Below are 20,672 nucleotides of genomic sequence, written 5' to 3' on the forward strand. Positions count from 1 at the left end.
AATAAAAATAAAAATGACGCATGAGTTTTGTGGTCCAGGGTTACATATGATCTTTTTATCCTCCTGTGGAGCATAAAGATTAGATTTTTAATAAATGTTCAACTGAAATCAATAGTTTTTATTACCAAACTTCATGACATCATTGTGTATTTGAGTCAATGTGAACAGTCTTATTTTGGGTAGACAGTCCCTTCCAGGGGGGATCCCAATATACAGTTGAAGTCATTATTATTAGCCCCCCCTTTTACTTTTTTTCCCTGATTTCTGTTTAAAGGAGAGAAGATTTCAACACATTTTTAAACACGATAGTTTTCATAACTCATCTCTAATAACTGATTTGTTTTATCTTTGCCATGATGACAGTAAATCATATTTGACTAGATATTTTTCAAGACACTTCTATACAGCTTAAAGTGACAATTAAAGGCTTAATTAGGTTAACTAGGCAGGTTACGGTAATTAGGCAAGTTATTGCGTAACGATAGTTTGTTCTATAGACAGTCGGAAAAAAATTGCTTAAAGGTTCTAATAATTTTGACCTTAAAATGGTTCATAAAAATTTAAAACATTTTTATTCTAGCCAAAATAAAACAAAAAAGACTTCCTCCAGAAGAAAAAATATTATCAGATATAATGTGAACATTTCCTTGCTCTGCTAAACACCATTTAGGAAATATTTAAAAAAAGAAGAAAAAAGAAAAATCAAAGGGGGCTAATAATTCTGACTTCAACTGTCTCTAAGAATATCTCATTAACTCACACATCTTCATTGGTCTAAACAGTGGTTCAATTTATTTCGAAGGAGAAACATAGAAAATGAAGTGCAATCATGCTACTGGCATATCATAGTATAGTCTGTTAAATCCACTATGTGGAGTCTACAGGTGCATGAAGGTAATTCTGAGCTAAATTAAGCTACTCTGACGGATCACAAATGATGCGTTTGCTGCAATATATAGCCAACACATGCTAGCATAAACTAAGTGAAGCTTCCACTTAATAGTTATTTGACTTTTGAAAAAATAATATATGACAATAAAGAATTAATATACCACATTCACTGCAATGTGTCTCTTCCAAAATACAAGATAGTCTCGCTTGAGCTAATAAAATAATCTTTTTACTTAGTGCAATGACTTTGGCTAATGTCAAACAGGTCTGGAAATACATATCTGGTTTAGAGGAACTAAAAATAACGACAAGCCAACCAAATCAGAAGAGTTGAGCTTCTTAGCTCATAAAACTACAGTTTACAGTTACACTGTAATGTTTTTTCACATAAATATTGAAGTCAAACTGTAAATTCCCTAAAATAGAGATCAGCAGTATGTTCTGCTGTGACTAAAACAACTGCTGTTTGAGCGTCAAACACTGAGACTTTACCGGAAATATTAGGTCAGGTCAGGCATCTAATATGCAGCAGTAATGCAGCGAATGTTGAAATGTGTCAACCATGTTTCTGAAACTAGTACAGGACAGTTCAGGTTACTGAAACCTTCAAACTGCATCATGAGACAAAGGCGCTACAGTTTGGACTTACTTGAGCTATTCTACCAAGACCTGCTAAACTACAGCAGACAGTGAGGAGCATGCAGAAGGTCGTTTTATGTTCCTTTGGGTGGACTCCACTTCAGGGACGTGGGGTCAATAGTCTTGTTGCTCCCACGTTTAGCCTCTTTGGTTTTCCAGTCATCAATTAGATCCTAAAATCATTTCAGCGTTTAGAAAATGACACATTAATAATGAAAATCATGCTGAAATCACTTGCATTAGATTAGCACATGCATTCGACTGCAGTTACCTGTCTTTTTAAGATCAGGTGCTTCCCTTTCCAGTACTTCAGCATCTGGAGCGACTGTAAAGTGCTGACAATGTCTACAGGATTGACTGCAGTTTCTTGACTGATTTCTGCTCAAACATGACAGAAGAAGAACTGAATTAGGGGGAAATGACAATATTAAATGTTTCGGATAAACATAAATGAAGAACACACACAAAGTTTGGGGTTGCTATGATTTACTGGGCTTTTTAGAAATCGAATCAGGCTTTATATAATCTGAAATGCAATGTGACACATTCCAAAACTGCATATGTAATGCAATTAACATCAAACAAGTAAAACCGGCTCAAAGGGTGTTCAGATCTGAACTGTTGCTGAAAGAAAGACACATGAGGATTTGTGTACTTCCTGCCAGTTCCTCATTCTTTTAGTTAACATTAGTTGATGGATGTATATTTTTAGAATCACCCTGTACATTGCAACTTTTCATTATTTCTATATTCAATTCTATATTTTTTCTCTAAAGTGTTTTTGCCAGCTGCAAATGATTTTTCAGAAATAAAAGGTCTCTTATGCTCAGCAAGACTGTATTTATTTGACTCAACACAGTAAAACTGTTACATTGCTGTAACATCAGATGTTTGCAGTTCAAAAGAAATACATTTTCAAATGTGTTTTATTCCTGTAATTGAAACGTTAGCATCACTGCAGTCTTTAGATGATTATGTGTGTCCTTTAGGGATTTTGACTCTTAATTTGGCAACACATTTTACTGTGTTTCAGCAAATGGAATGATTTTTGGTGACAAATCTTATTTTGACATTTTTTTGGGAAAATTCTATGAAAATCTTCTAAAATGTAACAATCCATTCTGTTTTTGCCCATTGACATTCATTACAATGACATTTTGTGATCGCAAAGCCATGCCACTATATAATATAATCCTGCATTCTTGATTGTTGCTGGTTTTACCTGTTGGGAAAAGGTAAAATTAGTCATTTTTACTATTGATCGTCAGTTACTGAGCAAAAAAAGCTTCGTTTCTGCTTTCTATATGGAGTATAGTGTGTGTAAATCTGTATAAATGATGATTACATGCTGTCCCGGCTTTGGAATGGGCCAAAAACAGCCACGAACATAAACAGGTAGTCAAATTGAACAGTGTACAAGGGTTAAACTCTTAAAGTCAAGTGCTATTCTGGGCTTTCCGCCTGGATTTTGCCTACCCAAATTTAAAAGCTTCCCAAATACACATGCAGAGGTGAAAAGCAAAAGTTTGGTATCATTTTAAAGAAAACTCTTTGAATTTTCAGAAAACACTGTTGAAAGTGATTTAAATAATTGTACATGTTGTCTGTGTTCTAACAAACCCTTCCAAAAAAGAGGTGCTTTTTTTAAAAACTCATATTTGAAAGTGTACCTTTTAGGTTGTGTGTGGTCTAGCTTGATGTAATTAATTTAGCTGATTCCTGCACATCTCAGTAATCAGAGGAAAAGAGATAAATGTCTCTATCGTAATCTATGCAAAAGTTATTCTATTTCAACTGATGAGAGAACAGAACCATTTATGGGGTATTGGGTCAATTTAAAGAATGCGGAAATAAATGACATCACAGACCCGGTACCAACAGTTTAAAAATAAGGATTAAAAATAGTATTTTACTGTGAAACAATCATTCAATCAAAAGTCAAATAAAAAATAGGTTTGATCTTACATTTTTGGAATGGTAGTGTGTATAGGGTAAATCACCTTTGATGGAGATCTCTTTGCCCTGGAAGTTGTGCAGGTACCGCAGCAGCACTTCTTTCCAGTAACTCCTGTAACTAATGAGGCCGAGGTCAGACAGAGGCCGCTCAGGTGAACCAACCTTCTCCTCCACTTTAGACAGCAGATAACCTGAGCAGACAACAGCAGTGACACATTAGCATCCGCATCAGTTCTATTAACACCAGCATCCAAGCGTGTGCTTGATCACACAATAAAATAGCTATTCTAGAACATTCTTTAAGCTCTAAAAAAAGTGACATAACACAATGCATACTATTAAGGCAACTGTAACTTTAACATCACATGTTTAAAACAATAAGGACAAATGACATTGATCTGGATCTACCACTGTACTTACTGAAATCAATCAGCATCTTGCCATAGCCTTGCCTCATGTACTGCGGCATGGTCAGTATGCAGGAGACGTTGTAGTTCAGGAATGAGTTCTTTTCCTAAACCCAGATTCATAATTTGATTACTTCAAAATGACTAATTGCTCGTAAAACAAAGCTCATGGTGTGCTGGATTCACTAACTGAGCACCTTGGAGAAATACCCAACAAGATGGCAGCCGGTGTTATCAGCTTCCGTCATCACATAAAAGAGGAACGGCTCCACATCGTAGTACAATGTCTTGTGGTCGAGGAAGAGTTTGGCAAGGAGACAAAGGTTTTGACAATAAATCTACAAACAGCAAATGATAAATGTTAGTCAGGCAAAGACCAAACACTGAGATTTTTCCTGACTAATGTCTACCTTGTTCTTTTTGCCGTCGACTTCAAAAACAGATATCGCCCCTTTTCTGTAAATCTCATCACCTGGTGGATGTTTCCACACACATTTGGCCTGATTAAGAGAGAAATAAGGCAGAGGTGTATGAGTGAATGTAGAAACTAATTTATTAATGTCATGATTCAGCATTGAACGAAATTTAACAATCACAATTGGAAAACTGGCTTCTTTTACATCCATCAGGTCAAATTTACACGATTAAACTGGTAATTCCTACAAAAATCTCAATTCTGTCATCATTTCCTCATCCTCATGGTGTCCAAAACCCACATTTTAACAGTCAGAACACAAATGAAAACATTATTACTGAAATTGTACAGATTTCTGTCCTCTCTATATATCTATATATCTACAAAAAATATCTGACATCAACAAATAAATATCAGATATCTATAAAAAAAATGGAAAAGTAGTTTTTATGTTTGTGAAGACATGAAGGCAAATATCTGATGACAGTGTTTATTTTGGAGTGAACTAACACTTCAACTGAACGTAAAAATTTACCATGTGACGCCTCAGGATGGTCTGGCTTTTCATGTATTTGAGGCAGAACTCGCACATGTAGAGGCGGCCGAGGCGAGCGTACTCTTCAGGGTATGGCGAATGGTACCACGTGTCCAACTCATAGCGGCCGAACACAATGGTCTTGATCATGTTGCCTCCCTCTGTCACCTGTCCCTGAAGCCGCAGTTTTTCCTGTAAAGACCAACGAAGGGTGGAAGAAACAGATCAGACTGCATCAACAGTGAACACACAGAGAAGAAAAACTAAAGCCTACCACAGAAGATTCATGTGTGAATGAAAATGTTACTGATATTTTAAGATACAGTACACCACCATTCTGAAGCTTGATTTGTTTATTTTAGAATTTTACTCATCAATAATGCATTTAATTAATCAAAATGAACTGTAAAGACATTTGAGTCCAATAGTGCTTTTCTTTGGGCCCTTCTGTTCAGTTTAAAATATTGTATTACAGTTTCTACAAACACATTAGATAGAAAACCGTTTTCATTTCAAAAAGGATGTCAAAGACTACTTTACATTAAATGCAATGGTTTTAAAAAAATGATTTGTAAATGATACATAAGAAGTGTATTAAACCTAGTTGAAGTGTCTACTTTAATATTTCAAATACATTTTTTGAAAATGATGTAAAAATATAGTTGAAATAATGTTCCATCATTATTCAGGTTAACATATGTATAAAATATTATATAAAAACCCAAAATTAAACAAAAACTGCTTCAAGGGTAATTAATGTGTCGGTGCTCTTTGGGTAAGGGATAAACAGCAAAATTCAGTCCAAAAGTCCAAGGCACTCGAAAAAAGTTAAAGCCTTTATTAACATGGCTATTCCATTTAGAACTGCACCTAGACGCATTAAATACCTACATAGAACCTGAGGCCATAATTTCAATATGTGGTATCACACCACAGTCCTTGTGTTTTAATAAAAGTAAGATAAATGTGATTGCCTTTATAACGCTTTATCTAGAAGGTTAATATTGCTCAAATGGAAGGAAAAATTTCCTCCAACTTTTAAGCAATGGCTTATGGAACTTCTACACCACCTTATCTTAGAAAAAATACGATATACTGTAAAAGGCTGTATGTTTTTTCTCATTTGGCAACCTGTTTTAGATCACATAAAGAAGATGGATCCTTTAGTTATTTTAGAAGAGTAGAACCTTTCCTTGTTATTTTTTTATTATTTTCTTTTTCTTCTCTTTCCTTTCCTATATATATATATATATATACGATTGAAGTCAGAATTATTAGCTCCACTGAATTATTAGCCCCCCTGTTTATTTTTCCCCAATTTCTGCTTAAAGGAGAGAAGATTTTTTCAGCAAACTTCTAAACATAATAGTTTTATAACTCATTTCTAATAACTGATTTATTTTATCTTTGCCATGATGACAGTAAATAATATTTGACTAGATATTTTTCAAGACACTTCTATACAGCTTAAAGTGACATCATATAATTTTATAGAACCTAAATGTATATGTATGAGAGGGGTTTTGTTTGTTTGTTGTCTAAAAAAAGAGAAAAAGTGAAAAGCTATTTATACTGCATGTTTCATATCTAACATGTTCAATGAAAACACTTTGAGAAAAAAACTGCACCTACGCATTCCAGCAAACCTGTAGTTACCCAGCAAACCATCAGGGTTACCATGATAAGGCAAGGGTTTGCTGAAACGCATAGGTGCAGTCCTACTGGAATAGCCATGTTAATAAAGGCTTTTTTTCGAGTGCCGTGGACTTATAATTTAGCTGTTTATGTTATTTATATTCCTATTCTGACGTCATTTATCATGCTTAAAAACTGATCGCTTAAAAATAGATAAAACCTAGTGGTTTAGAGTATAGCAGAATCAAATGATTTTAGCTTATACATTTTTGTTACATTCTGTAAATTGTCAAAAATGTTAAATTCTGTAATTATTATTATTATTTAACATTTAAATGCTTTATTTTGCTTATGTTTTGGTGCTTGAAAAAACCCTTTTGTCTCATTTTAAATTTAAACGTATTTTACATTATAACAATATTACAATATCTTAGTTTCTACTGTATTTACTGTATTTTTGATCAAATAGGTTCAGTCTTGGTGAGTTTAAAAAACATCTCAAACTTCAGACAGCATAAGAAATACCACAAACCCTCAGACTTTAGAATGGTTGTGTATTTTTTCAGACACTTTTCCCACAAACTAACCAAATGCAATGTGTAAATGAAAGCGTATAAAGACATCAGCTTAAGCAAACGCCTTTAAAAGATTAAAAAAATTTCTTAAAGGAACATTTCAACCAAAAACCCCAATAGGTGAAATATGTTGTGACACTCATATATGCTTCAGATGAGAGAATGACAGCAGTGTGAAGGAGAGTCCAGGGTAGGCCCATCACATAACCCTGAATGCAGTGCTGCAAAGGCCCAGACCACCCGAGACCTTTATAGACTTATGGAAAAGACAGGGGAAAGGAGAAAGCAAGAGGGACAAAATGTGATGGGTCTTCTCTCTTACAAGATCATCCGAGGCACGTGCCTGCGCTTTTCTAAAGAGCTCCAGGTCATAATCACTAGTGATGTTCTCCAGTAGAGGCTCACGACTGCTGCTGTGGGTCTGTCTGTGCTCCTGGACAGAGAAACACAGTCACAGCTCAGACACCGACCTCGCTGTCATTACTTCTGTAAATATAGAGCGTGTGGCACTCACTGTGAACTTGTCTTTTTGCTCTTTTGGAGGAACAGAGTTTCTCTTCCTCCTCATCTCTGTCACCTTCTCCTTATAGCGCAGCTGTCGCTCGGTTTGGGCCTGCAGGAGACGTAACTCAGAGAATGTGAGTGCTAGTTTAATCTGTTTAATGAACATGTACTGCAGACCTTATCATACAGTAGGGATCATTACTAGGGCACAAACCGCTCCAGGAACTGAGGATGGGAAACACTGGTTGTGCTGCTTTACCTGCTGTCGAACTGAATGGCGGTTTTCGTCCTGCCGCTGTGAAAGTGTCCTCTCCTCCACGTGTTTGTCTCGAGAGCTCACCTTCACCTGGGAAAAAGGTTTGAGTTATACTGAGTGGTGGACAGTAAAACTATTATTACTCCACTGCTTTTAAAAATCATGTTGTTCTTAGTTATTTTTAGCAGGAGAAATCAGAGACAAGGCGTGATGTACAGTTCACGAAAAACCACAATCTTTTCTGTTTATCCGTTGAATCAGTTTGGGATTTTACTAAACAATTCATTCATGAATTTGACAGATTCAACTGCATTTGTTATCGAGTCAACAACTCACTTATTGAAATGATCCGGTCAGAGCGAGTCTCAAATGAATGATTCACTGATCCAGTCAGAGTCTTTAATAATTCACTGATCTGGAGTCTACAATTAACGGTTCACTAATTGAAATGATCCGGTCAGAGTGAGTATAAAGTTTAGTGATTTACTGTACTGATTCAACCGATCCAGTCATGATTCAGTAAATAATCCAATGATTCCATTAATCTGGTAAGAGAGAGTCTACATTTAAAGATTCGCTAAATTCATTATACTCACACAAAATGAACCAAAAACGGGTGATTCTCAAAACTTGAATGCACATGACTGATGTTCTAAAAGTGTTTAATAATGCAGATTTTTAGGTGATTATTGTATGATTTAATAGTAGTAAAATAATAAAAGTCTGACTTCCAGTTTCATGCATATTATAGGGATAGCTCATTTATTTATTTTCACTTACATGGTTTTAAACCTTTATGATTATCAGAAGATATTTAAAAGAATGTTAGTTGCTGGAACCCATTGACATCCATAGCAGGAAAAACACATACTGTATTATGGAAGTCAATGGATATAACCAACTAACATTTTTTAAAATATCTTCTTTTGTGCTTAACAGAAGGAAAAAACATGAACAGGGGTGAATAAATAACAACAGAATTTTCATCTTTGGGTGAACTTTAGTATGGGCTAGTGCTGTTTTGAAGACACTTAATAATAACTCAGGCTAAGCTGTAGCCAGTTGAAGCTCTATCTGAGCGTCTTGTACATTATAAATTAGGCATTGGATGATAATCGGTTTCAAGGTTTACAGCTGTTTGGAAAAGTTAAGGTTTTAATACCGCTAAGATGTTCTGTTATACCGTTCCTAAAGTATACGTAAGCTTTTTAAATGTTTTTAAACCTGTGTTTTTTAAACTAATTCAATTCGATTCATGTGTATTTATATAGCGCTTTTTTACAATGTAGATCGTGTCAAAGCAGCTTAACATAGTTCTAGTAAAGTCCAACTAATGAAGACAGCAGAAACCAATGATTTATTTGAACTATTTAGGCTGACATGTTTACTGTTCCTAAATATTATAAATGTTTCCTAAAATAAAATAAATTGTTCAATGGGCAAAAGGTTTTAGTCTGTTTGTTTTACTCAGACATTTAAACATAGCTTATTTTAGAGCAATAATCACAATACTGTGATATTTTTATCCAAAGTTATCATACCATCAGAAACTTATACCAGCCCAAGCCTTATATAAAAATTCCCTTTTCTTATGGTATCTACACTTTTAACCTAGTATTTGATTTGTGCATTAGTCCCCACTGCTGGTTTTAAGTAAACCTTGCTGTTTTAGCAAAATATTATCTACCTCAGAGGTGCTCAACCCTGTTCCTGGAGATCGACCTTCCAGCAAAGTTCAGCTCCAACCCTGATCAAACACACCTAAACCAATTAATTAGGACCTGAACAGCACTTGATAATTACAGGTAGGTGTGTTTGATATGGGTTGTAACTGAAATCTGCAGGAAGGTCGATCTCCAGGAACAGGGTTGGTTACCCCTGATCTACCTAAAGGTTTAGCTCAGAAGCAACCAAAAAATTTACCATACCTTACACTCATCTGCTGAAAGGTTATGGTACAGTGGACATCCAGATATTGAAAAGTGTCTTTCATGCTTCCCTGTCAAATGTCCTGAAAAGGGAATAAAAGGTGAATAATTGACAAGTCTAAACATCTGCAAGAAGAAACCCAAATAGGCTACCATTCAAAAGTTTGGAGTCAGAATTTAATACAATTTATATTCATAAATGGTAAATTTGACCTTGTTTAACGTACCTATGAAAAAAAACACATCTTGAACTATTGATCGAAGATTTTTGAAAATAATGCATCACTATTTCCACAAAACTATTAAGCAGCGATCATCAGTGAAGATAATCGTGAGACCTGTTTCTTAATCAGCAAATTGTCAGACTTCCTTTGAGTCCTTTTCGACCCCAAACTTTTGAAGGGTACTCTACAAATTCATCGTAATTCATAAAACCAACAATCTGGACTCCAATTACCAAGTGAATTGCAGCCAGGTGTGGGGCACTTCATGTTAAAGTTGTAGCTCTCATGAAAGCGGCGTCGCTTGGGCCGATGTGCGAGGCTTGATTCTTTCAGTGACAGTTCTTTAGCCAGACTCTCATCATGAGACACGTTTGGGCTGGACATGTCAATGTCAGACTCAGAGGAGGGAGCATTGCCTGTGGGGGTCCGCGGTGGGGACTCATCATGGTCTGCACTTTGTTTAACGTCTAGATGGCCAATACAACAGTAAACCAGACTCAATAAAGTCCAGGAATGTAACATACATTTGTATCATATATTGTACATTAGTACATGATGGAATGGACTGCAGTAGTGTCACTACAGATGAAAAGAAGAATGAAGCAACACCATAACTAGAGTTCAAGGGGAAAAAACAGCTATAACCACACACCAGACAATAATACAAGAATGATAAAATGATGAGTGTTGCCATTTTAGCATAACTTCTTTTTACTTACTACAGACTTAACATTAACATAAAATTAATTTTAATTTGAACCAAATATTACATTTCAAAACTATTTTTTGCTTGAGACAATATTTAAAAAATTATTATTAGTCATTATTTATTTTAAGGAGTTCAGATATCGGTTGTTTTTTTTTATTATTTATTTCTTACCACCAATAAACAAAAGGAGAGCGGCACAGATGAAACTGAAAAAGGTTGGCAAATTCACAGGACAGCATAAAATGAGAGATTAAGGAAGTCAGTGGATGTCTTTAAACAATATTATTTGTTGATTTTTTTTAAAACAAAAAACTGTGAAAATGATAAACTACTGTTCAAAAGTTTGGGGCTGCTAAGATATTTGTAAGTGTGCTTATGAAGGGTGCAGTTTTAGTTCACAAAGTACAGCAAGTTTAGTTTACAAAAACAGCAATTTTGTAAAATACTAAAACAAATATAATTATTTAATAGAACTCAATTATGCAAACATGATTTTTCACTAGCCGTTTCTTTAATATTAAGTGTCATATGACCTTCAGGGATCTCTATATGCTGATTTGCTGTTGAAATATTGAAAAAATATTTTCAGATCTGAAACTGTCGAAAAGTTTTACCAAAACCGTTGTGAAGCTTAATATTTTTGTGGAAATAATAACACATTGTGTTAATACTTAAATAAGCAGAATTTAAAACAGAAACCTACTGAATTGAAATCATAAATGTCAATTTTGATCAATTTAATGCAACATTGCTGAATAAATAATGTATATAAATATAAAAAGCAAACAAATAATTACAATCTTACCGACCCCAAACTTTTGTATGGCACTGAAACTGTAGCTCGCGGTTAGCATGTTGTATGAACTGAGGACAATCTGTGCCGTAAAACAAACAAAAAGATGAAGCAAATGAGAAGAAACACAAGTGAGCAGAGCAAAGCATGGAGAGACTCAAATGAGGGAAGGCATGAGTGAAGAACCGTGCGGTTTTCTCCTCCTACCCCTCTCTGAGATTTCCCCATGCTGCTCCGTGTCTGAGCCAGAAGAGCGACTCTGCCTCAAGGGGTATTTCTTGGGCAAGACCGTCGCCCCCTGCTGTTGACTACGAGTGACTCGACGGGTGGAATAGTTCACCACCTCCTCTGAAACTGGGGCAGTCGGGTTCCTCACGGGACTGGCATCTAGAAACAAAGCTCTCAGGTTTGTTTTTTGTTCATTCTTGTCTCTTATTTTCCATTCATTGTGCTTCCTGCCTATTAACCCTTCACACACTGCTGCAATATGTCAATTGTTTTGGGGCTAAAAGTAAAATTACTCATTTCATTATTCCACCAAGCAACTGAAATTACTGTGTGCATGATCAATCACACTTTTACTCAAGAGCTCTTAGAGGGTGATTTCCAGTGTCTCGTGTCTTACCTTGCGAGCTGCGGCTGAGTCTCAGTGAGGAGCGAGTGAGGCGAGTGTTTTGAACCGCGTGAGCTTCACTCTCTGAACTGTCTGTGTGTTCAGCCGAGAAGTCTGAGTCCTCTGTGCCTTCAGAGCTGCTGCCAGCATTTCTCTAGGAGTCAACAACAGCACAAACTAGCTTTGTCACATATGTATTACTATATAGACTAAGCATCGAACGATAACCTTTTTCAAGGTATACCACGGTTTGGAAAAGTCAAGGTTTTAAAACTGCCAAAATTTTCTGTAAAACCGTTCCTAAGGTATGTGAAAGATTTTTTTATTTACTTTTTTTAGGACAACAGTATCTCCAGTAGACAAAAAATTACAATATGCCGTTTTAAATTGTAATGAAATCTCTGTTTTTGAAATAAATGAAGATATCAGAAGTCAATGATTCATTTGAATTATTCATCCTGAAGTGTTTACTGTTCCAAAATAATATAAATGTTTCTCAAAATAAAATAATAATAATTAACTGCATTATGTAATGTTTATTTTCATAATAAGAATAATATTCAGATTATTATTATTAATGCAGTGTGTGTAAATTGCAAATAAACTATATGTATACACCACCGGTCAAAAGTTTGGGGTCAGTAGGATTTTTAAATGTTTTAAAATGAGCTTCTCCTGCTCACCAAAGCTGCATTTATTTCATCAAAAATACAGTAAAAATTGTACAATTGTGAAATGTTATTGCACTATAAAATAACTGTTCAAAAGTAGTTTAACATTTAATTTAATCATTTATTCCAGTGATTTTAATGATGAATTTTCAGCTTCATTACTCCAGTCTTCTCAGTCACGCAGTCCTTCAGAAAACACTCTTATATTAATTATTATTACTATTATTATTGTTGTTGTTATTATCATTATTAATGGTAATAGTAATTAAAGTAATAATGACTGGAGTAATAATTTCATTTGAAACTACATACAATAAGAAAGCAGTTATTTAAAGTTCTAATAAATATTTAACAGTTTATTTATTATTTTACATTTAATAAATGCCACCTCCATGAACAGAATCATTTTCTTTAAAAAAATAAACATAAAAAACTGACCCCAAACTTTTGACCAAATGTAGTTTTATTTTTTTATACAAATATAATATATATAAATAAATATAAATATATAAAAGTTTTATATAAATATATGCTTTAACATTATTTACAAAACAAGATATCATGCAATTACACAGATTACAGAAATACACTGATTCTTCAATCACAAAATGAGTCTGAATATGTGGCACACTAAATATCACATCAGCTAACTTGTTAGAGTATTTAAATGCGTATGAATCGTTCAAATGAACCAATAACATATCTAAACCCTACTTTATGCTACTTTTAGCAAAGCTCGCTTATTAAAAGTAAAGGCTATAATCTTGTATTGTATAAACAGGTTATCAACTTCCTGGTTTCTAGAGCCTAAACTTTACAGTTCTGACTACTATCTGCTGATTCAAACATTTAAGATGAAGAAAGATGACAAAGACAGTCATTGATTGTGATGTAAACTGCTGGATGTGGAGTGAGTGTGTGAACTGAAGAGAGAGAAGCTGCTGATGAACCCGCGTGTGTGAGTGAGTGATGCCGAGTCTGAACCGCTGGCCTGGAGGATGCATTCAGTCAGTCGGTCATAACGTTACCTTCCGCCTCGGCATAGCGCTTCTCCGCGGCTCCCGATGTACAAGGTTTAATTTCTGCTTGACTTCTTAACGCAGTTAGGTAGAGTAAACCTCTCGAAGGCCACATAAGTGCCGCATCCTCGTGGAAGAGTAGAAAACATCAATTAGGCACAAGGAAACATCGTGTTATCACTGACAGTCGTGGGTCATGACTGCGCGCGTCTGTTTACACTCTCCACTTCCGGTGCAAAATTGTAATGTAAAGGTCTCACGGAAAATGATAAACTAGAGGAAGTAGCTGTTATTTTTAAAAGGCGCAGATAATTTATTAACGGTTAACTATTTTAAAGTGATTACAAATGTTTATCGAGTATAAACACAAAGGATAAAGATATTATTATCGTTGTTCAGTTCCTGAGGTATTACTTTTGACGCCTGATGGCGACAGTGAGTCGTGATATCACCAATGCAGTCTATTTTAAGGTGTTCGTCGATGAGTCGATGACTGAATATCTGAAACCACACATTACCATCTATCTAATGTTTTGCGACTCATTGTGATTGTTTCGTGTAATCTTCTATAGAAAATAGTACGTGGTATAAGTATATATTTAAGGTTAATATTTGTTACATATGCCATAAGTTCTGCGTATTATGCATCTCCCAATTAAAAACATAAGCTGTGTTTACTGCAAGCTCAATTCAATTTATAATTGATTTTTATTAAGGATTACCAAAGTACTGCTCCGACCTTTCAAGTTAGAACATTTTTGCTTTTATTGATTCTTTCTCAGTGCAGAAATATTTTGACATTTTTTTTACAAAACACAAAACAATCATTGAGCACAAAAATACAAAACGTAACACAAACCATCTAAAATAACATTTGTTTGTTTAATAGTATACACAATACAAGCATATATAGTATATAGTATATATATATATATATATATATATATATATATATATATATATATATATATATATATATATATATATATATATATATATATATATATATATATATATACATACATACATACATACATGAAGAGTTTACATGCAAAAACCTCTAAATGCCATCAGAAATCTTCCTCTAAAATGAGCATTTTTATCAGGATCCTGTGTGTAGGTTAATGTATCACAGTTTGGGCAAAGAATGGGTATTTTTCCTGGTTTTTAAAGTAAAATAACTTAACATAAACAAAGAAGGCTGAGAAAAATGTTCATTTTTAATGGAAGTTTGAGATGGCACTTTGAGGTTTTTGCATCTGAAGTCTTCATATAAAACACACACGCACGCACGCACGCACGCGCACGCACACACACACACACACACACACACACACACACACACACACACACACACACACACGCACGATCTATTAACAGGTTTTTTATATATAGCCCTTTGATCTATTTCTGTTGTGAAACTTATTTTATTCATGTAAAATAATGTGTTATATTAACTTAAATATAAGTATCACTAGACATTCCAGATGATATCTGTGCTCTATTAAATGAACACATGAAATTGAAAACACATATAAATAAACATACATTAAATACATAGGTGCATGCTTAATTTGCATAAACACATGATCAGATTGAGTTTTTATCACTTTTATCAACTCAGAGTTTAATGTGCTTTCATCCTGCGGTACGCATTTGCTAGTGTGCTTATGCAGTGAGGGACAAAACTGACTGTGGTAAGAGGCACGGTGGCGCTCTTACAGAAAGACAGCGTGTAGAAGAGAGCATGAGTGCTGGTGGGTGGTCTGAACGAGTCTAAGAGGCTCAGCAGGGGCAGGGTTGCAGCTGTACAGGTCAGTCTGTAAAAGGCGCTGTTTCCACAGCTCTTATTTTTTTGCAAATCACCATGAGTAGGCAAATGGAGGCTCAGTCCCAGGCCGAACAGGGCCCCTGTGTTGCGAAGGAGGCCGGCGAAGGGTGTGGTGTCTAGATGGACCCATTCAGATTGAATGCACCATTTCTGTGCCTTCATTAGGCTCCAGTAGGGGTCAATTGAAGCAGCGTCCAACAGCGCATAAAGCCCCAGTGCAACAAGCACCAGGCAGAGGATGGTGTGCACGTAACCCTTCAAGCTGGCTGAGTAGATCCAGGACACTCTGTTGAAAGCTTTGGCCACTGCAATGCCTGTAGAGTGAGAGTAAATAATTATTTCATGCTGATACCAGACTAAGAGAAGTAATAGATGATTATTCATCAACTGATAAAAAAGTCTCTTATGCTCATCAAGCTTATGTGATCAAAACAACAGCAGAAACAGTAATATTGTGAACTATGATTAGATTTATTAAATGATACCTATTATCTATTTTAATATACGTTTTAGAATAATTAAATTATTTAATCATGGAAAGCTCAATATTCAGCATTACTTCAGTCTTTAGTGTCACGTGACTTTGTAGAAATTGTAATATGCTGATTTGATGCTCAGTTATTATCATGCATATTGTTTATTATTTGTATAATTATGAAAATAGTGATTTATAGTGATAATAAGCAATTACAGCTTTATAAAATAAGCCATTCTTCTTTCTTTTAGAACCAAATATGCTCTTTTTCTTTTTGAAATGTCTTTTCTTCATTGTTTCGTCAAAAATAATCTTTTATTAGGGATGCACCTATATGGAGTTTTGGGCCGATATCGATAACTGATAACTCTTAAGATTTGGAAGCCGATAACCGATATATAGGCCGATAAATATAAATATTTAAAAATGGTATATTTTTATACAGTGTACAACTGATTTTATTTTAAAAACTGCATAAAAGTTTGGACTGATCTTATAAACCAAATAGCCTACTCATTTTCAAAAGTTGATTATATATATCTATATTCTTGATTTCACATAAATCAGCATGCCAAAGCTAATTTATTTTTTGCATAGCCAATTAACATGCAACTTGACTGTTGCATAAAAATAATAGGTTAAATAAAAAAATGGGATTTAATTAACAAACGCAAGAAACGCGTTGATAATAACAAATAATCATATTAAATTACAAACAACCCAACAAGTTGTTTAGCATGTGTGTATTGCTGCTATTATGCTTACACATTTAATATTAGTCCTGAGGCGATATAAACCAAAATACTCAATGACACACTGTCAAACATATCTACAATGATAAGGAATATGGTTACTTACTGAGTTATTAACGCACAGTAATACCACACAAAGAAAGGATGGACTTTGAAGAATAAACAATGTGAGGTAAGCTCTGTAGTGCACTGGACAAGTCTTAACAAGTTCTACCCACGCATGTGTGAGGCAGCCAGTTCTGTACAATTATGTAATTTATTGGCTTAAAGATATCTGCCTGATTTTCATGTCGGACCGATAACGATAACATAAAAAATAGCATTTATCGTCCGATATCAATATGGCCACCGATATATTGTTCATCCCTACCCTTTTACAGAGGCCACAAATGTGCTGTGTACTATTAGTTGATTTTTAATAAATGTCATGGCTTTATAAAAAAACTCTACTTAAATTTCTGAATGTGTAGAATAATTCCCACAATAAATTATGGAGCACCATTGTTTGTTTTAACATTCAGAATGACAATGATGTAATAATGCTGAAAATGCAGCCTTTAATCACAATAAATTACCGCATTTTAATCAAATAAATGCAACCTTGATAAGCAAAACATTAACAGTGATGTTTAAAAAACAGTTCAAACTCATAGCCTCCAAGAAATTTAGAAGCTAAAATATAAACTTTAAAGCATAATTATATGAAAAAGGTGCAGTATATTTTGCAACTGACCTGAAAAAACTCCAGCAATGACCTGATGTGGGAAATGAGCAGCAATGAAGACTCGAGAAAGACTGACACACACCTGTACACTCCAGAAAACAGCCCAAAGAAGACCCTGCAAGCACCTACAGTATATGGCACAAACACACACGTTAAAGCAAAATGATTAATATTAAAAAGTAAAACAGTGATCAGATCTTTCATTGTTTTTTAGATTGAATGAGTAATGGGCCCATCATCCACCCAAAAATAAACTGCCTGTTTACAATATACAACCTGAAGCGAGGAAAAAACAGATCTAAGATAAATGAGCCCACAAGTACTAATGAGGAATTTCCTTTTGACAGGGGGCCCAGCCAGCAAAGATACTGTAGTTCATGATATGATTTGGTATTCCTAAGACAAAGCCCACATATTTTCCTTCCTTCCTCTTTATATCAGAGATTGTTAAGAAGGATTTCTTGTTGCTTAAGGGCATTTCCATGCATTCATTCAGGTATTCTTTTATAAATTGAGTCGTACTTAATACTAGATTAAAAGGAAGTGGGAGGATAAACAGAACAGAGTCCTTCACCATCTTTTCAGAGGGTCACATTCCTTCAAATTCAGCAGCAGTGACGTGACCATGGCATAGTAAACCCCTGCAGCGCCCATTGCATGTCCCGAGGGGCTTCCTAGAAGAGTGGATAGAAAGCACTGTGAGACCTGCTCTTGATTTAGTGTTCTGGCTGCTCTGTGCAAATAAAATGCGAAACATCAGGAGAGACTCACCAGGGCCAGTCTCACAGGTCATAGGGAACTGTTTAATTTGTGGTACAGTCAAGTTGCCATAATAAACAGTTTCTCTCACCCACCAGTAAGGTCTCTCGCCAAACATGAGCCTGTTTAATCATTTAAGACAATCTGATTAGAACAAACTTCATGAGTATAAATATACATGACTAAATAGATGTTCAGTTTTGAGACTATTTGTGATTTTTTTTTTTTTTGCCATTGGTTATATAATCTTCAGTTCAGTCTATAACTCTGAATGCTTTTAATAAAAAGGGATGTTCTTTCTCAAAAATGAAGGTTGAAAAGCTGTCACTGTAACACTTTACAATAACAGTACATGAACAGTGATGTACTAGTATGTCAAATAAACATTACTTTATTATAAACTAATGATGAGTTAATGTATGCGCTAATCATGACTAACTTTAACTACAACATGACTCATATGAGTTCATGTGTCAATAACAGCTACCTTCAGAACTTGTTAGTACATGCTTGTTTGTTAATTACCGTATATGCTTAATTTAACCATCATGAACCCATGAGCTGTTAATGTATAAATATATTATGACTTTACTTGTAGGGGCACATCATCATTAACCCATTCTTAACTACTCATGAACTCCTTATACACGTCCGTCTAGTGCGTTTACACTGAATGTCAATAGAAAAGTGTTCTGTCAACATCAGCGGTTTAAACTCAGGAGTTCATGAGTATTTAATGATGATGTGCCCCTCCAAGTAAAGTCATGACATAATTATACATTAACAGCTCATGAGTTCATGTTGGTTACATTCAGCTTAAACTTAAATGTTAATAATGTTGATTATGTGTAATTACGTATTAAAAATGTTAATATGTGAATTAACAACATGAACTAACAAGCAATTAAGGTAGTCGATGTTCACACATGAACTCATGTGAGTCAAGTTATTATTAGCGCATGCCTCAACTCATCATTAGTTTATAATAAAGTAATGTTTAGTTTACATATTAATACATCATTATTTATGTACTGTTATTGTAAAGTGTTACAGCTGTCACTGGGGCAGTACAAAAGTTTTTTTACTGTAGGAACTAACATGTGCACTAATTCTACTGTGGACAGATTGTAATACCTTTAAAGGAATAGCGGACCCAAAATTTATTTCCTCATCATTTCCTCACACTCAAGTGGTTTTAAACTTTTATGAATTTCTTTTTTCTACTGAACACAAAACAAGATATTATTAAGAATGTTAAGAAAAAAAATCTGCCGCTAACATCCATGGTAAAAAACAAAAAAATCTATATATTTTCCTTTGTGTTTAACAGAAGAAAGAAACTCTGATTTAGAAGAAGTAGAAAATGAGTAAATGACAAAATGTACATTTTTGGGTGAACCATCTCTTTAAGGATCCTTTAGAAACAAAAGGCACGTCATGGTTTTCCCAAGTACGATGTGATCCTGGATTAACATCTATGTTGATCCTGGACCATCATTTTTGTTCAAAAATGTAATTCATACCTATTCCCTACCCCTAAACAAAACCATAACTGTAAATCATTCCCAAAATCAGAGAAGAATAATAAATGGATAACAATCATGAAGAAGTGCATAAACCTAAACGTCAGCCTAAATTTAACATAAACAGTAAATGTCTCCAATGGTTGGGATATTGTTACAGGATCAACATAGATGTTAATAGAGAAACATGTCCTACTTGGTGAAATCAGGTTAACAAACACTTACCACTTAAGGACTAAGTTGAGCCAGTCTCCAACAACAGCAACCCAGACTAGCTTGACTCCTACTGCTGATTGTAGGTGGAACCAAATGGGGAAAAAAATTAAAAATGTTGTCCGCAGGTCTGCTATTGTTGACACAAAGGTAAACCAGCTTTGAGCGTGCCCAAAATGCTTCTGCAGGAATAATGTGCTGCTTATCCCATAACCATACAAGACTTCCATTACTGATCTGCTATAGAGCAACATTACTGATTCTCATTTTTGTTCCCAGTCTTTGGATAACATCTAGAGTCTTGAATCTGGATTGCCATCCCAGTGATAACCTGCATGAATTTCACTTGCTGCTTTTATCCGTCCACTCAGTTGCCTGGTCACTGCACACCACCTGAGCTTTGGACTCTCTGGAGTAAATAAAGGGATAAAATGGTCTCCAAACATTAATCGGTGGTCATTAAAGGGGGCATGTATCGTGCATGTGTGTGAAGTGGCAGGTTTTAGGTTCCAAATTTAGCTCTTGATTACGAGAAAGGCATGATAGTTGAATGAGGTGATGACATGCATGGACACACAGGACACTTGACTACTCTCTCAGAGGTTGTTTTGTTACTAGAAATAAA

At 34.9% G+C, this 20,672-nt stretch overlaps 2 protein-coding genes across 5 annotated transcripts; both read right to left on the reverse strand.

Moving 5' to 3' along the window:
* Positions 1-769: 769 nt before the first annotated feature.
* kat7a (K(lysine) acetyltransferase 7a) lies at positions 770-13,989 on the reverse strand. 4 transcript variants are annotated; one of them, XM_056453732.1, is made up of 15 exons: positions 13,780-13,989; positions 12,093-12,234; positions 11,675-11,854; positions 10,199-10,432; positions 9,742-9,824; positions 7,817-7,903; positions 7,568-7,666; positions 7,376-7,486; positions 4,844-5,035; positions 4,304-4,393; positions 4,091-4,231; positions 3,907-4,000; positions 3,531-3,677; positions 1,802-1,908; positions 770-1,703 (listed from the first exon to the last, which is right to left on the reverse strand). In XM_056453732.1, the coding sequence occupies exons 1-15, from the start codon at positions 13,792-13,794 to the stop codon at positions 1,605-1,607; spliced, it is 1,821 nt and encodes a 606-aa protein (XP_056309707.1). In that variant the 5' UTR covers positions 13,795-13,989; the 3' UTR covers positions 770-1,604. The 4 variants fall into 4 exon arrangements, with proteins under 4 accessions (XP_056309707.1, XP_056309708.1, XP_056309709.1 ...); XM_056453733.1 differs by lacking the exon at positions 11,675-11,854; XM_056453734.1 differs by lacking the exon at positions 10,199-10,432.
* Positions 13,990-15,259: 1,270 nt separating this feature from the next.
* g6pc1b (glucose-6-phosphatase catalytic subunit 1b) lies at positions 15,260-20,406 on the reverse strand. Its single transcript, XM_056451408.1, has 5 exons — positions 20,060-20,406; positions 18,324-18,433; positions 18,127-18,226; positions 17,562-17,677; positions 15,260-15,915 (listed from the first exon to the last, which is right to left on the reverse strand). Exons 1-5 carry the CDS (start codon positions 20,299-20,301, stop codon positions 15,398-15,400), a joined length of 1,086 nt encoding a protein of 361 aa, XP_056307383.1. The 5' UTR covers positions 20,302-20,406; the 3' UTR covers positions 15,260-15,397.
* Between the last annotated feature and the right edge of the window lie 266 nt (positions 20,407-20,672).

This window comes from Danio aesculapii, chromosome 3, assembly GCF_903798145.1.
Source record: "Danio aesculapii chromosome 3, fDanAes4.1, whole genome shotgun sequence".
Taxonomy (NCBI): Eukaryota; Metazoa; Chordata; class Actinopteri; order Cypriniformes; family Danionidae; genus Danio; species Danio aesculapii.